At 40.0% G+C, this 12,762-nt stretch overlaps 1 protein-coding gene across 2 annotated transcripts; it reads left to right on the top strand.

Moving 5' to 3' along the window:
* Positions 1-75: 75 nt before the first annotated feature.
* On the top strand, positions 76-12,599 carry ttf2 (transcription termination factor, RNA polymerase II). 2 transcript variants are annotated; one of them, XM_032567040.1, is made up of 23 exons: positions 76-181; positions 388-493; positions 1,061-1,147; positions 1,262-1,331; positions 1,442-2,257; positions 3,350-3,470; positions 3,703-3,891; positions 3,985-4,139; positions 4,285-4,366; positions 4,639-4,764; positions 4,906-5,056; positions 6,660-6,765; positions 7,045-7,229; positions 7,956-8,109; positions 8,224-8,315; positions 9,204-9,289; positions 9,382-9,515; positions 9,639-9,818; positions 10,010-10,068; positions 11,184-11,337; positions 11,468-11,550; positions 11,838-11,912; positions 12,140-12,599. In XM_032567040.1, the coding sequence occupies exons 1-23, from the start codon at positions 154-156 to the stop codon at positions 12,282-12,284; spliced, it is 3,384 nt and encodes a 1,127-aa protein (XP_032422931.1). In that variant the 5' UTR covers positions 76-153; the 3' UTR covers positions 12,285-12,599. The 2 variants fall into 2 exon arrangements, with proteins under 2 accessions (XP_032422931.1, XP_032422930.1); XM_032567039.1 differs by having other exon boundaries at positions 3,982-4,139.
* The last annotated feature ends 163 nt before the right edge of the window (positions 12,600-12,762 follow it).

The following is a 12,762-nucleotide window of genomic DNA, read 5'->3' as shown; positions in this document are numbered from 1 at the left end:
AACACAAAGTACTTGTCAAACTCGCATGTGAGCTTTTATATCTAAATTTACAATCCGGAAGTGAAATTTGAGTGCTGTGATTGGTCAATCCAAAAATACCAAGCTACCGAGACGTTGTCACTCTGCGTAGTTAAGTAAAGGATTTCAGACACAATGGAAATAGTTAAATGTGATTCACACGGTAAGCTATTACTAATAAGATATTTGTAATAAGTTATCATGCAACAAAAACGTATTTTATGTTTTAGTACCGGCGGATTCTGTTGTATGTGTGGTTCTAAGTTAGAATGTATGGCAAGGTGGGTTCTTCTCCGTTCTCGGTAATGAGAACGGAGAATCTCGGTTATAAGATTTGCTAAATAACACTTCCTCTGTGTCCTCTCGCAGGTAGTGTGTGTATGCTAAAAACCGGTGTGAAAGAGGGACCAAATAAAGGCAAGAGCTTCTATATTTGCATTGACAAGCAGGGCTGTGATTTCACCCAGCAGGCCAGGTATGTCAGCAGGTTCATCAGCGAGCTCTTGAATGTCCAGCAGTTTAAAGTCTTAAACGTGTTCTTACTCTGTGCTAGAAATGTTAACAATTCGTTAAAAAATAACAGTACAGATACTATAAAAATAAAGTATACTCTTTCTTTTTTTAATGACATTTGTTTTAATTACAAATAGGCCTGGCTTATCAAAAACGTTTCAAGTCTCCTTGGAGTTCCCTTCCCCTTTGTTCGTTTCCTCCTGTCTCTTCATGATTGTCACTCCCTGCCCGGTCTTCCGCCTTAACGAGATCATTTATTTAATAGCTTAAACTGTACAAAAAAAACAAAACCCTCTTCATGATGTCATGCTATGTAAAACCTTAACGTTGGAAAAGAGTCAGCTGTCCATGATTGTATTTTTTTTTTGTATTATCTGTTGCAATATTGTGTTTTTTAAAGCCCATTTCAGCCTGCATTCAGTTTTGTAAAAAAGTTTCCACTGAGATTTAAACATTTCAATATTGTCACGTTTAAACTAACTCGTCATATTCAGCTGTTAACCTAAATTCTCAACATCGCCTGCTCCAGTATCGCTCCTTCCCACTGTCTGCATCACGAAGAATCAGTGGTGGAGCTGCAGGCGCTCAGCTACAGTCAACAGCAGCAGAGCCACCGGTGAGGATGCGGAAGGATTGAGTTAGAAAAATAACAATTAGTTATTGATTATTATGTTTCGTATTTCTTTAAATTAGCATCATGAACGTTACACCTGTTCCTCATTTGTCCCAGACTCTACTACAGATGTGCTGTCGGGAAAAGAGAAGGTCAGAGATGGTGTGGAAACGTGCCCTGGACTGCTGTAAGGCTAACTTTGTCGACATTCACTTCCCCAAAACTCCTAGAATGCATAAACATTAAATATTGTTGCAGCCATATTCATTTAAGTCTACATTTTATAAATAATTGCAGCAAGAAAAAGAAAGGAGAACCCCTCTAACTGACTCCCAGCTGCAGCCATCCTGCCTCCCACGTGTCAGAAATCCCTTTAAAGCTCCCGACAAGACGGACAAACCTTCGGAGCGGAGACGCATGCAGAGCGGTGGGTGTGAAGAGAAAGAAGGGGAGAAGAAAACTGGGAGAGCGAGTCATAACGCAGAAGGAAGACAACGCTCTCAGAAGGAAAATACGGAGGCCCTAGGCGCAGAGGAAAGAAAGTCGAGCGCACCTGAAACATATCAAGGTAAGCTGCTCCCAGCAGGAATGAAGGTAAAGAAGAGGATTTCAAGTGAGGAGAGCAAGTCCAAAGCTGACGGCGTTGATAGAACAGCTGTTAGGACGCAAGACAAGGCTGGGAAAAGTTCTGCAGAGGAGGGAGAGTCGGAAAAAACCATTTCCACTCGAGACATTGAGAAAATCAGTCAAATGTGCCCCGACCTACTCAAAAATATACCACAGGAAGCAACCAATAGTCAAACCTCTTCCTTGAGTCAGAATGAGCCTACAGCGGAGAAGAGCGTTGCTGAATCTGTCCCCGGCAGAAGCAGCCAGTCGTCCAGAGGAGCCGATTGTGCCTCTTCAGCGGCTGTTAAGACCAAGACCCACCAAGAAGAGGAGGATGACGACGTAGTTTTGGTTTCAGTGAAACCGGCGGCTCGCCAAACCCCCCCGGCTTCTTCTACGGTCCAAAAAACGATCACCAGCTTTCCAGGGTTTCAGTCGGCTGCCCAGGTGGGCGACCCAAAGGGGATGCACTGTCTGCTCAGTGCCCAGCTTCAACAGAAGAAGGTTGGTGGTTCCACTAAACAAAGGCTCTGCTGCAGTTTGATGCAAACGTTGACGTTAACAATTAATTTATTTGATATTGTAAAGGATTAGTGCAGCATCGCACTGTTTAAAAAGAAAAAAAAAATCTCTCAAGCGTGGATAAAACGAGCGTGCTCCTCTCTCAGGCGGTATGGTTTTCATATTGGCCACTTGAATTTCAGGATGATGACAATTTTTCAAGGTGGCTGCCATTTTTAGCTTTTTAAACAAGTTATTGCCATGAAATGCTACCTATTTTTATGACTTGGATGAACTTTATGTCACTTTATATGTTTTCTGCTATGGTCATCCCATTCATACAACTTCAAAGTTGTAATATCAGAAACTGAGGGCTTTGCCGTTTGCGAGTCTCGCACCAGTTGTTAACTGGAAGGAGAGAAAGAGATGTGTGACACAGACTGAGTGAGAGCCGCCATACTGGTTAGCGTTAGCAGATTTTTAAGACGTGTTTGGCGTAAGTGTAGCTAAAGTTCTTGTTCAGCGAACTAGTGGTTAGTGAACCTAACTTTTTCAATAGCTACTGCTGGTTTTAGTGCAGACATACATTCTCCATTACAACCATGGCGGCCATTTTGAAAAATGTCCAGCAGAGAAAGGAAACACAAGTTCTAGAAAATGTATGTGATTTCTATGGTTCAAAATATGCTTTGACACCAAACACATTCATCTAATTGGCAATTTCCCATGACAGCTGTCCAGAAAAGAAATATCAGTAATTATGAGTTATCAATTATGTATTATTTGATACCAAAAAGTATTTGTTTGTGCTATATTGGCAAATATTGCGCTAAGATACATTTACTTGATGACCGTCTTGATTCTTTTTTTAGAAATAAAACAAGTTAGGTTGTTGTATCTGCATGTGGAAGGTTTTTCTAGAATATTCAGGTTTCTTCTGCGCTATATTTGGTTTTTACCGTCATAAAGGTATTTAAAATGCACAAGCTATGAAAATAAAGTTGAACAGGAAAACATAGTCGTATATTATTCAGTAATTTTCTGCTTTTCAAGTGTTTGCCCCACATTTGTGTGTTTATGTGTTCGCCTGAGCAGGCCACGCTGTCTTTGGTGAACGTGGCGGCTCTGCCAGATAAAGGAGAGAGGCTGAGGTTGCAGGTTAAACAGCTGGAGGACGCTCTGGAGTCTCTAAGCCTCGCTGCTGCTTCTCAGCCCGGTGAGTTGTAACTCCGCCCCTCCCCCTTCCAAACACAGCATTACAAATCTACACCTGCGGCTCTCTCAATAGCCGCAATCCACCTCATTAGCTTTTGCCACTCCTTTTTTAAATCTCTATCCAGCCATATGGTTACAAAACAATATTTTCAAAGGGTAAATCTAAAATCTGTTGGATTAAAGTAGCTGTTTTTGTCGTCTCACTGCTAACGTGACGTTCAAACCTCTTCCAGAACCCGCGGAGGAGTCCGGGAGCGGCGGCTCTGCTGCCGGCTCCGCTCGGCCCGTTGTCAATCCATTCAGCAGGCCGGGCGGAACTGTCCTGCTCCCCTCCGCTCCAGTACCAGGGCCAGTCCGGCACCAAGCTTCCAGCAGCTCTGTGGGGATTCAACTGAGCCAGGGAAACGCTCAAACCTTTGGAGGTGAGCCATACTTAGAATCTTGTGGGGGGGAGTGTTGTGTATTTCTTTTAATTTGATTAGTACTTTTCTTCTTCTTCTTTTTTTTTCCAGCAGATCTCCAAATGCACCCTTATTATGGCGGCAGGATGACGAATGAGCGCCTGCTGGAGGTGAAGAACGCCACCTGCGAGGCCATCGACCATCTTCACAAATCTCTGGAGTCGTGTCCGGATCCCGAGGACGAAGCTTCAGACCCCAGAGGCATCAAGGTTCCCCTCTCCTTCACTCTTTTCTGCCAAGTCAACCGCAAAACCTGGTGTTTTGCTTCATTTTAAACTCTTCAAAGCTGTAATTATCAATACTTTAAGAGTGTTCTGTGTCAGTAACGTTGAGTTTCTTTGTTTGGTCGGTCAGGTGCCGCTCCTGGCCCATCAGAGGAGAGCTTTAGCCTGGCTGCTCTGGAGGGAAGCTCAGAATCCATGTGGAGGAATTCTGGGTAACTTTTATTCATCTGTGTATCACTTTTAGCAACATTTAAAACCTTTACAGATTTTAAAATGGGCACAAACTAAAGACAAATCAGGGGTTTTTTTACTGGCCGATATCAAATGTTTCCCAATACTTAGTGATTCTGATTTTTAATGTTAAATGCAGGTGAAAGAGAGAAAACGTGCATTGACAGGGGTCTCATATTTTCCATGTTTATACAGCAAAGCATTTATCCCTAACCTTTTATCATTATTATTTTTGCCTTTTGCGTGGCTACAGCTGACGACATGGGCTTGGGCAAAACACTGACCATGATCGCTCTCATGCTGAGAAAAAAGATGGAGGCCAAAAAAGAAGGAGAAAAGAAAGAAGAGAAGAAGCTGGACTCCTGGATCTCTAAAAGCGGTGATCCTTATTTGTTATCAGTCAATCCTTTGTTTTTGTTTTTTTAAATCCAGCTGGGTGACTGTAATCATTTCTAAACCGTTCATAATTAGATGACACGTCGTTTATTTGGTTTGTGTTATTGCTTGTTTCGCTGTCCAGATTCCAGCATTGTGTCTTCTAAAGGCACTCTGGTCATCTGTCCCGCCTCCCTGATTCACCACTGGAAGAAGGAGATTGAGCGGCATGTCAAGACGGGCAGGATGTCGGTGTATCTGTACCACGGTTCCAGCCGGGAGAGAAGCGCCAGAGCGTAAGGACCAGCACTCCTGTTAAACACACCAGTGACTTTCCTTTGCTTTATCTTTTTGATCTGCCTTTCTAAAAATGGCTAGGACCCATTAGAATCTTTTCTGCAGCCAAATATATATCAACCTTCCTGAGCCATGAAAAACGCCACGATTGTATACATCAAAGAAAACAAACACTTATTTGCTTTGCTAATTCTTTGAGACACATTTGTGTTAGCAGGCGCAATGAAAAGAAGACAGATTTTGCATACGATTATTTAAAGCACAAGCAACTAATGTCGAAGATTGTTTTGTATCTGGGACTGCAATAAACAATTATTTTAGTAATTGATTACTCTATTATTTATTGTGACAATTAATTGATTAATTTTATGCCATGATCATCCTTTTTTAGGATTATCTCATTTTAATCGGATAAAGAAAATTGGCACATTCTGCAGAGTTTTCAATAAATCATTTTCATACAATATCAGAAATGCCTTGAAAGATGCAAATTAATAATTAAATTCCCTCTTTAAATAAGAAAACAAAAAAAATTTTATTGCCTAAAATGCAATAACACAGTATTCCTTTAGTGAACGTTTGATTATTTGTAGCAAAGGATGCATCTCCAGCTAAAAAAAATACATCAACTTGGTAAAACTCAGCTCTTTCTGCTTGACTTAACATCAATACAGTGTAGGACTGATCTGTTTATGTTTTGAATTGTGTGATGGACCGAGCAGTTAAGGAACAGCCAGGCACAGGTTCAAAGTCAAAAATAATTGTTTTTTATTTAACCCAAAACAAAACTTGGGTAAATAATAGAAAAAATGATAAAATTTGGGCCCATAAAAGAGGTCAAAGTAACAGACATCAACTCAGACTAACTCAAAAAACAGACCTCCTAAACAGAGACAAAAGGGGACTTAAATACTGGCTGATCAGGCCACATACAAAACACAAAGGGGAAAATACACAGAAACCTAACTAAAACTAACATAGCAAATCCCATTCCCCCCCTCTGGATGATGAGTAATGGTGTGAACCAATTTGCAGTCTCAGCTGGCTTGCTCCACCCCTTCTCCACCTCTCTGCTCTCCTAAGGATTGGGGCAGCCAGCACTTAAACTCAGAAACAAAACAAAGATTAAATCAAGCAAAACACAACAATGTAAACTAAAATGTGCGCACTTATTCCAGAATACACTGTGATGTGTTGCTTTCTAAACAAAACCAGTTATTCTGTAAATTAAATCCTAAACTTAAAGAAATCCAAATATAAGTGAAATGAACTTATTGCGTGTGGTGAGAGTGAATATTACCACATTTGTGTGGCTGTAACTGCAGCCATCACAAATTGACTGATTAATAATTGGACAGCGAAAGGGGCTTAACAGGAGTTATATTAATATTTAACATATTTACAGGCATCTTTTTTTTCCCCACAAGTTCAAAATTAATATATTTTTGTACAGCTTTGGACTGTGGTGTTCTTTTGGCAAATCGCCTTTTTTGAGTCCGAGTAGTTAGTAGATCACTATATTTGTTGAGGATTATTTCGATAATCGATCCATCACGATTAATCGGATTAATCGTTTCAGCCCTAATTGTGTCTCTCTTCCAGACTGGCAGATTACGACGTGGTCGTGACCACATACAGTTTGGTCTCTAAGGAGATTCCTGTCGAAAAGGAAGATGCTGATAATCCCGGCAAAGATCCCGATCATGTGGTAAATACAGCAAGTCAAATCTAAAACGTCAGGTTTTATGTGTAAATAATAGTAAAAACAAAAATCTGATCCACAATTCGGTGATCACGTTACATTATGTTGAGATTATCATATTGTCACCTTCCTAAAATAAGGTACGGTAGTGTTTTATGCCGAAAGGGATTCCCCCTCCGCTTTGGCAAAAGAAAAAAAAAGACTTATTTTAGGAAGGTGATGATATGCAAAGGAAAGAAGAAGCTAAAACAAATTACCTTCAGCTCATATATTGTATATCTGCAGCCGTCACGTTCAGGCCCTCTGCTGCGAGTGACCTGGGCCCGTGTGATTCTGGACGAAGCCCACAACATTAAAAACCCCAAAGTGCAGACCTCCATGGCCGTCTGCCAGCTGAGAGCCCGCGCCCGCTGGGCTGTCACCGGGACCCCCATCCAGAACAACCTGCTGGACATGTACTCTCTGCTGAAGTAGGTCCCATCTGGTTGTCGGTTCAACTCCTGTCCTGTCCCAAAGCTGGAATAAACAAGTCTGACAGATTTGTGTTTACTGCTAAGCAACATAATGTATGGTTAAATTTAGGGATGCACGATATTATCGGCGTGGTATTGGTGTCGGGCAATATTAGCTGTAAAATTTAATATCGAACATCAGCCTTTCCGTCAAAATAACTCACTGATGTAGAAACTGTTTTTATATGACAAACCAGTGACAATAATGCCTGCAGTACAGCACGTCAAATTTGCACAGTTTGATTGTTGTAATTGTTTTAGAGAGTAAATGTTGTGAATAAATTTGACATTAAACATAACGTAAGTTGAAATTGTTACATCATTTTTTCAGCCTCCTTTTTAGCATCTGCATTTGGTAGCAGGCTAAATGGACAAAGATAATGCAGTATTTTAATTCCACAGTAGAGAAAGCCGTATAGTTTCAGTAATTATGTATAGAAATAAAATATCGGTACTGGTATCGGTTATCGGCCAAATGAGTTTTAGTATATCGGATATCGACCAAAACTCAAATACTGTGCATTCCTAGTTAAATTCAACTAAACTGTCATTTTGAAAGTGAGGAAGGAGTCATTTCACACCCAGCAGAGCCAAATCTTATTTGTTTATTTTTTTAAAATTAGCATATGAACATAGACCCAAATGAAATGAATTGTTCCGCTAACTGACCGATTGTATCTTAAGATTCTTGCGTTGTTCTCCGTTCGACGAGTACAAGCTGTGGAAAGCTCAGGTGGACAACGGCTCCAGCAGGGGCAGGGAGAGACTCAACATCCTGACGAAAACTCTGCTGCTGCGACGCACCAAAGATCAGCTGGACTCCATGGGAAAACCGCTGGTAGAGAGAGCCACACACACACACACTCCCACCGTCATCCTTAACCATCAAATGTAAACAAGGAGTTCATCCTTACTGCAGAAGAGAGGCTAACGAGAACGTTGGGTGTTTCAGGTGTCTCTTCCGAAGCGGACCTGTGAAGTGCATCAGCTCAAACTCTCTGAGGACGAGCAGGCTGTGTATGATGTGGTGTTCGCTCAGTCCAGGTAAGATACCGACAAGTGATAAAATTATGTTTCCGTTCACGTGTTATTGAGAACACATAAGGGTGGAGTTTTTAATAAAACATAGTGAAGTTTTGCTTTTTTATGCTATCAAAACAGACGGAGCAGTGGCGCCCCCAGAAAAATAAAATGGATGGGATGGCTACACAACTAAAATACATATATTTCTATAATTTTATTTATTTTGTATTAATTTATTGATTTGTTGGGTTTTCTTCACTGAAGAAGATGACTCTGTATGCCTTTCTGTGACATGAGCATGATTCTGTGGGGTGGGCAGCCTTTATCTAGAGAGAGCCATGGTCCCCCTAAACCCCCCTCTTGGATGCGCCACTGAGATGGAGATTTTGTAAAATATAAATCAAATCCTATCTTGCTAATAATTAAACCCTAATAAAATGTTATTTTTTTTATTTCAACTTTGTCTGAAAGTCCCAATATTTAACAATCACAAAGCAATTAAATGTTTTCCTTACAGCGTTCGGCCCTAATGCTAAGAGAAACGACTGTTTTCAGCATGCCAAGTTTGCCATGCTCAGAAAATTAAGAAAGAGAAACTGCAAGTACTTTTCCTTGCCCAGACTTGGAACTTTAGATATCTATTTTTACTTTTTATGCTTTTGTCCTTTTTTTGTGTGTTTTATTTTTTTCTGTTGTAAAGAAATTAGGTGAGACGGCATTTATTGATTCATAGCTTCAATGACTGAAGTTTAGTTATCTGATTGCAGAATTGTAGAGATGATTTTGGATTCCAGTTGGCAGGAAAAAAAAATTTTCAATAAAAAAAATGATCACACTGTATTGGGAAGTATTGATGTCTTTCTTGTGAGTAGGAAAAGGTAAAAAAAAAATGCATGTTTTTCCCCTTAGGTCTACTCTGCAGAACTATCTGAAGAGACATGAAGAGAAGGATTTGGACAAGGGAAACACGTCCAGCGTCAATCCGTTTGATAAAGGTTAGATAGATGGTGAAAGCATATAAAAAAAAACAACCCCAGTTCTGTAAATGTAAAACTAGGAACTAAAAACAGTGCTTTTCTCGCTCCAGTGGCCCAAGAGTTCGGTGTGTCCCAGGCTGACCCTGCCAGGTCGGGCTCTCGCCAGGCATCCAGCACCGTTCACATCCTCTCTCTGCTGCTGCGCCTCAGACAGTGCTGCTGCCACATCTCTCTTCTTAAAAAGGTACTTTAGATTTTTGGGGGGGTTTTTAGCTTTTAAAGAACTCATCCAACTTTGACTTAAACAAAAACAAAGAAATCCAATCTCCATGCATGTGTGATCGTTCTTTTCTACTTGCCTGCGCAGACGTTGGACTCGTCTGAGCTGCAGGGTGACGGGATCGTACTGTCGCTGGAGGAGCAGCTGAACGCTCTGTCGCTCTCCTCGACCCCGTCGCCATTGGGCCCTGACCCCAAAGACACCGTGGCTCTGAACGGCACCCGCTTTCCCTCACAGCTGTTTGAGGAGACCAGTGAAAGCACCAAGGTGAGTGACTGGTTTATATTTAGACTCTTGGATCAAAAATGTGGCGCACCGACTTTACAAAGTGCTTCTTAAATTGGCAATGATGAGACAAAGATTTGTTCTTATTATACCAGTGGTGATGCATATTATGAGTGGAAAAGGTTATGTTGATTTTATGAATTTGTTGGTACTTCTTTCCTGTGTATATTTAGATTTCTGCGATCACATCTGAGCTCATGGCGATAAAAGAGAAGAGTGACAATCAGAAAAGGTAACAACGCGCTACCGATATAAAAAAAAAGTAACTGAAGCTGTGAATAATTAGGATTTTATAAGGGTAAAGTAAAGAAATGTTGCTTCCAAAGTGTGTCTGAAATTAAACTTTTCTGTTTATTGCTTCTACTCCTATTAATGTCACCAACAAATCAAAATTAGGGTTGTCCCGATACAACTTTATCAGTATGATACCGATATTGCAGCTTTGAGCATTGGCCGATACTGATATTGACCCGATATGATATTGGCACAAATCGTACATACTTTTATTACTTATTTTGTAATGTGTTAATGTTAGAAAAGGCGTAGTCAGGTGATATTACTCAGAGAACAGTGGTCAATAACGAACAGGTTTGAGAGCAACTCAATCATTTATTAATAAGCAATTGGTCTGCATGCAGTATACAACCACTGCTGGATAGAAGTGCTGGAGTGGAATGCTGGAGCGGAGTGCCTTTATCGTTTTAAATGCAGCCCGACGTAATCCGATGCTTGTTTTTAGCGAATTTTAATATCAAAATTGGTTCTGGGCAGCAGGCCTGTCTCGTTAAAGAAAAAAAAATTGCCATTTGCAGTAATTATTGCGATAAGTTATAATATAGTTGTCTTGAGACCATTTTCAAGTAATATGTTAATATTGGCATAATAATGCAAGGCTGCCCTCCTAAAGACCAATAAACTTTACATTTTTTAAAGAATACTTTACACTGGAAGATATATTTTTGAAATATCCAAAATAAGACACAACAGCGAAAAATAATAAACACACACTCAACCGAAACCACCAATAAAATGGATTATTAAGTCTCTGTAAACAAAATTGCCCTTCAGAAAATATGAACCGTCAGAATGGAGACAACTGAGCTCATTTTAATTTAACCTACGATTTAGCATAGTTGAATAATTGCTCATTGCAACAGTCTGCTTTAACTTTGTTCTACTATATTGAGGTATTTTAACCGTTTCATCAGATGACAAATCTGCTTATGTATTATTTTACTACCTTCACCGATTACACTTGTTTCTTATTTTTACTTTCCAACACCAACACAAAACGTATTAAAATGACTTTTACGATATACTGTATGTGCCGCATGTGTTTCTTTGCAGCGTGATCGTGTCTCAGTGGACCAGCATGCTCAACATCATAGCAGTTCATCTGCGGCGGATGGGCTTGACTTACGGGGTCATCGACGGCACCGTGAACCCCAAACGGCGCATGGACCTGGTGGAAGAGTTCAACACGAACCCTAGAGGACCTCAGGTACACCTTAGCTAAATGTGATGATTCTTAAAGCTAAATGATTTAGTTTTTATCTGGAGAATGTCGCAAGGGAACAATTTGCTGCCTTTAACATAAACGTGTAAGAAGTTGTTGTTTGCTTTTCTAAAAGGTTATGCTGGTTTCTCTTTGTGCTGGTGGGGTTGGACTCAACCTTATTGGAGGGAATCATCTCTTCCTCATTGACATGCACTGGTGAGGTCACGGCACTAAAACAAAAACCATACGTCTTTGTTTTGTTTATGCTTTTCGTACGATTGAACTTAGAGCTTTCACACCTGTTATTGAGCATGTATTGATACTTTTGCACGTTTTACAAGATAAAAGAATAAAAATAAAAAAAATCAACTACCTTCAGAATCATTTATCCAGATCTCAGAAAAATAATTCAGTTGTTGTTCTGTACAGTCACTGCAGCACTATTTACCCTATTTAGTATAGAAATATTAACACAGAAATGTCATTCCTTTAAATTCTGACAGGAATCCAGCCTTGGAGGATCAGGCCTGTGACCGAATCTATAGAGTGGGACAACGTAAAGACGTCACCATTCACAGGTAGCAAAACCGTAAAATCTTTTTTTTTTGACAGGCTTTACTTTCTGCTTTCAGCTAATGATAACATGACATTTCAGATTAGAATATTACATCAGACCATTAAAAATATAGTTTTTACTACATAAATGTGGACTTAATGAAAAGTGTAACAATGAGATGTACCTGTATTTGTCTTTCTTGGGTTCGTTTATATGTACAAATTTACTTTTTACACTGTATGGCTGCAGGTTTGTGTGTGAAGGAACCGTAGAGGACAAGATTGCAATGCTGCAGACGAAGAAGAAAGAGCTTGCCCAGAATGTGCTTTCAGGAACAGGAAGCACAGTCTCTAAACTCTCATTGGCCGATCTCAAAATCATTTTTGGTGTTTAGAAATGACGAAAGTCTTGAGGTTATCCTTTTTAAATGTTAATTTCTGTTTTCCTTTTTCTGTGTGTAATGATGCAAACCTTCTGGAAAATCTTGAAAAAGCCACATAAGGTATTTGTTAAATGAAAGGTTGCTCCATTGTCCTCCCTACAGATAATGCTTCACATTTTGATTTATGTTTTTAACCATTACAGATTGCATAGGCTATTATAAAAATGTCTAAGCTTTTTTTTTTTTTTACAGTAATGCTGCTATACCCATCTCAGTGTGCATTCTAAATTGTAGGACTTTGTTTTTATTAATGCACTAAAGTGTAAAGTTTGTCATTTACTGTGAATACAAGTGATAAATCACTGAACGGCTTAGCACCACAATACATTAAAGATCTGCTTTTATTGTATCAACCTTCCAGACCTCTCAGGTCTTCCGGTTCTGGTCTGCTCTGCATCCCCAGAACCAGAACCAAACGAGGAGAAGCAGC

This window comes from Xiphophorus hellerii, chromosome 7 (genome assembly GCF_003331165.1).
Source record: "Xiphophorus hellerii strain 12219 chromosome 7, Xiphophorus_hellerii-4.1, whole genome shotgun sequence".
Taxonomy (NCBI): Eukaryota; Metazoa; Chordata; class Actinopteri; order Cyprinodontiformes; family Poeciliidae; genus Xiphophorus; species Xiphophorus hellerii.
This window is presented reverse-complemented; position numbering and strand designations above follow the sequence as displayed.